Source organism: Gracilinanus agilis, chromosome 1, assembly GCF_016433145.1.
Source record: "Gracilinanus agilis isolate LMUSP501 chromosome 1, AgileGrace, whole genome shotgun sequence".
Classification (NCBI taxonomy): domain Eukaryota; kingdom Metazoa; phylum Chordata; class Mammalia; order Didelphimorphia; family Didelphidae; genus Gracilinanus; species Gracilinanus agilis.
The window spans coordinates 485,501,484-485,506,350 of NC_058130.1; the positions used below are offsets into that span (position 1 = coordinate 485,501,484).

General features: G+C 35.4%; 1 protein-coding gene across 1 annotated transcript in view; it reads left to right on the top strand.

The window, feature by feature from the left end:
• TPD52 (tumor protein D52) overlaps positions 1–4,377 on the top strand; it is a 324,737-nt gene extending 320,360 nt beyond the window's left edge. The window contains exon 7 of the mRNA XM_044665819.1: positions 4,124–4,377. Within this exon, the coding sequence (XP_044521754.1) occupies positions 4,124–4,295 (172 nt within the window). The 3' untranslated portion in view covers positions 4,296–4,377. The remainder of the gene's footprint in view (positions 1–4,123) is intronic.
• Positions 4,378–4,867: the final 490 nt, after the last annotated feature.

A 4,867-nucleotide genomic window follows, 5' to 3' on the forward strand; every position in this document is an offset into this window, starting at 1 on the left:
TCCCCTTCTCCTTCCCTCCCCTCCTCCCCTCCTCCCTCCCTCCCTTCTCTTCCCTTCTCTTCTTTCTCTCCCTCATCCCTCTTTTCCCATCCTCCCTCCCTCCCTCTCCTTTTCTCCCCCTCTCCAACACCTCCACCTCAGGGCAAAAGAACAGTAACTGCCAGGCAATTGAGGTTCAATGACTTACCCAGAGTCATACAGCTAGGAAGTGTCTGAGGCCAAATTTGAAGCCAGGACATCCCATCTCCAGCCCTGGCTTTCTATACATTGAGCCACCTAGCCACCCAAACAAAGCCCTATTTTCAAAGAACTCATGTCTAATTGAGGAAGACAACACATTTAAAAGATCTCAGCCAATGGAAGGCAAGAAGGGACAAGATGTTGTATGGCAGGACAAGTGGGGCAAGGCACAGGGTTTCTTAGGAAAATAACGGATTGGGTTTTATCCTATGTCCAAAGGCAAGAAAAAGCATTGTTTCATAGGACACTTGGTTGTGTATTATTAAGGCAGCTAGTTGGCACAAGGGATAGAATACAGGACCTGAAGTCAGGAAGATCTGAGTTTAAATGAAGCCTCGGATACTATCTCAGTTTATACATCTGTCTCTCGGATTTGTCAAGATAAAATGAGATAACACTTGCAATGAACTTTGCAAACCTCAAAAAGTCCTGTGTAAATCCAAGCTAGGAGGAAAAGGAGTACTGGAGCTAAGTAGAACTAAACAAGTGGTATTAGTACTAAGTATGAAGATAGAGAGTTGATGCCCATATATGTATGTAGATGGTGGAGAGCACACATAGCTGTCCTTTGTGAATTCAAGTAAACTGCACCAGATGAATTATAACTTTGGATACTGAAAGGGAAAAAAAAAACAGTTGGATGATTGCTGAGCCACTGTGACTTTTTTTCTTTTTTTTTTTTTTAGTTTTGGACAATGAGCTACCTCATCATTGGAGAAGGGTAGATCTTTTTCAAAACCTATAAGAGGCTGGAGTCTTCACATTCTAGGCGATGTATTCTAGAAGGGATTTTTTTCCCCTAGAAGGGATGATTAATGAGCATCTAGAGAAGAAAACAGTGATGACAAAGAATCAGCATTGTTTCCTCAGAAACAAGTCATATTGTACTAGCTTCATAAAGTGGTAGAACAAAGGAATGCTACAACCATAGTGACCTATGTCTTAGCTGACCATTTCACAAAAATCTCATACTTTTGTTGTGGATAAGATAGAAAAATGTGGCCTAGATGATAGTCCAATTAGGAGAACTTGGGAAAGACCTGATTTCAAAACCCATTTCTGAAACAAACTTTTTAATATCGCTAAACCTCAGATTCCTCTATTGTGAAATAGGGATATTTATAGTACCTACTTCACATGATTGCTATGACAACCAAACGAGTCAATGTATTAGTAAAACACTTTGCAGACCTTAAATATTAGTTGTTTTTATACTGTTTTCCTGCCTTGGAAAATATAACTATTTTTCTCATTATTAACTTCTATTGCATGTTATTATATAAATATAACAAAAGTAAAAAACATTAAAATAGTTTATTAATTGCTTTGCTGGTGGAGTTGTGAATTAATCCAGCCATTCTAGAAGGCAATTTGGGACTATGTGCAAAGGGCTTTAAAAGAATGCATACCCTTTGATCTAGCCGGACCACTGCTGGGTTTTTTTCCCAAAGAGATAATAATGAAAAATGTTTGTACAAAAATATTCATAGCTGTGCTCTTTGTGGTAGCAAAAAAATTGGAAAATGAGGAGATGCCCATCACTTGGGGAATAACTGAACAAATTGTGGTGATGGAATACTACTGTGCTAAAAGGAATAATGAACTGGAGGAATTCCATGTGAACTGGAATGACCTCCAGGAATTGATGCAGAGTGAAAGGAGCAGAGCCAGGAGAACATTGTACACAGAAAGTGAAACATTGTGGAACTCTCCAATGTAATGGACTTTACTACTAATAGCAATACAATAATAATAGCAATACAATAGTCAATTCCTGAAAGACATGAGAAAGAATACTATCTATATTGAGAGAATGAACAATGGGAGTAGAAATGCAGAAGAAAAACTTATGACATCACTTATCACTTGTTTATTGGATACATGATCTGGGGTTTTGGTTCTGTGGTAAAAATGAATAATATGGAGATAGGTATCAGGTACCTGCACGTTTATACAACCCAGTGGAATTGTTTAACAGCTTTGAGAGGGGGGAGGGAAGAAGGGAGGGTAAGAAAATGAATCATGGAAACATGGAAAAATATTTTCAAAAATAAAATATAAATAAATAAAACTAAAATTTTTTTATTAATGCTGATATAAATAACATACTGACCAATAATAAGAATAATTTATATTTATATAGCATACTGTAAGACAACCCACAACAATCTCATGGGGAGGGTAATGTAAAGATTATTATCCTCATTTTGAAACTGAGGAAACAGACTTAGAGAGATCAAGTCACACAGCCAATAAATTGAAATTAGGATTGAATGTTTGGGTGCTTCATTGTGTATGTGTAGGTAACTGTGGGTTCTCAAGCATTATATCTGCAGAGTGATCATCTAGAAGTTCCTGCCAGCGCAGAAAGATTTGGAATATGAATCCAGTGATGGATTATAAGTCTGTTCACTAGGCTAGAGACTGGCCCAGCTAAACTCAGGGGGCTTATCATTAGATTAACCACAGAGTGATTAACTTATTGACTGTAGTTACTGTTGAAAACTATTTACTCATTTGTAGAGGGGTCTCAGTCTATTTTGTGGAAGGAGTGACTAGAATAATAAAAAATAAAGATCCTTGAAGTAAAAAGGTGAATCAAAATTTAATCTAATAGAATGAGTCTTCTAATTGAGATAAAAAGGAAGGAAGGAGACACTGGAAGTATAATGATATGTTCTTCCTCATCTCCCTATCCCCACTCTGTCATTCCATCTTTAGGTTACATATTAGAAAATAAGATTAGCACAGTAGTATGGTGTCTATAATAAGATGAGTATTGGATTTGGACTCAGAGGACCTGGGTTTAGACACTGGTTTTATTACCTAACTACCTGTGTGACTTTGCACCTCTCATTTAACCTCTTTGAGCCTCCATCATCTGTACAACGAGGTGGGTGTACTAGAAAGCTTCTAAGGTCCCTTCTAGCTCTAAATCTATGCTCTGATCGTGTTTTGTTTTGTTTTGTTTTGAATTTACCTTAAAGTTTGTTTACTTAATAAAAGTAACTTTTCACAGTTACAAGGGAGAGGTAGGAAAGGAGATGATTTTACCAGCTTCTATTTAGTAATAAAGGAGATTATTTATCAAATAACCCAGGTTAGAATTATATGTGTAATTGCTATAGATTGAGACATGTGGCTATAACTATTTTTTCATAATAATCCAACTAATTACACACAGGTTTGTGCATTAGTAATTGCTCTTACTTTTCTATTCCTTCTGCTCTTCTATAATATACAAAATTTACTTTAAAAATCATGTTTTAATTGTAGGCAAATTTTAAAGTATCTGAAGACTTTTCCTCATTAAAAGGCTAACTTTAAAATGGATAACATATATTAAATTTTAAAAATACAGTCTGGCACTAATTTATGCCAAAGTGCAGCCAAAAATGAATGTTTGTAAATTAGTTATTTAATCAGAAAAAGTAAGCTTTCAGATAAAAATACTAGCCAGTGGTCCTGGATATATTTCATGGATATCCTTTTGAGAAGTGGCATGGTACAGTGAAAATAGCAGTTGTTCTCGAGTTAGAGGACCTGGATCTACCTCTGACACTGATTACCTATATTACCTTGGGCAAGTCATTTAGTTTCACAAGGCTCAGCTTCTTCATCTGTAAAATGAAGCAGTTGGATTAGATGACCTCTGAGGGAGTTTTCCATGTCCAAAATCTATGAAGTTAGGAGAAAATTTACATTAAATATGATAAAATTTATTATGTTGAGGTTGACATTGTTAATTTTTTTATGCCATCACCAGTTAAAATGCATTTGGCTTTGATTTTTTAAGTTGTTTAAAAACAATACAGAAAACTAAAGAATTTTTTTCTCTCTATCTCTTCTCTCCTCTCCTCTCCCCTCTTCCTTTTCTATTTAGAAAATATCAGAAAGGAACCCGGGTACGCCTTCGGCTGCTGGATCTAGAGCTCGCATCCAGATTCCTGGGAGCAAAAACAGATACAACTTTACTAGAAGCTGATGCTGTGCTATTGGGACTCCATGAATCCAGGGATACTAAGTCAAAAGAAGCAAGTTCAAAAGTTGCATGAAATATATAATTAATATAACGCACTGTGAATGAAGAAATGAATATAAGATGGAAATCTCAATAAATAAAAGCTGCAATTGTAACTACTGCTCATTTGTATTTTTTCTTTTCACTCTTTCTTTTAACCACTCTTCCGTATAGTGATACTAATAAAAAACTATTCCAGAGAATTATTTTTGGAAGACTGAGAATCCTTAAGAAGTTTAGGAAGCCAAAAGAAGCTTATGAATAGGTACTATGTTTGACATAAAACATGAGGTAAGCAAATAAGAGGAGCATGGGAAAAAATTATTAGTCATATCTATAGATAAGAATTTGTGACCAAACAAGAGACAGAGATGATCACAGTAGGTAAAATAGATCATTTTGATTACATGAAATTAAAAAAGCTTTTGTAAAAAAAAAAACAAAAACCAATGTAGCCCAAATTAGAAGGAAAAGCAGAAAACTGGATTGGGGGGGTGTATGTAATTTATAGCAAGTTTAAATATGAAAGACCTTCTTTCTGAAATATATAGGGAACTGAGCCAGATTTATAAAAAATAAGAACCATTTCCCACCTGATAAATGGTC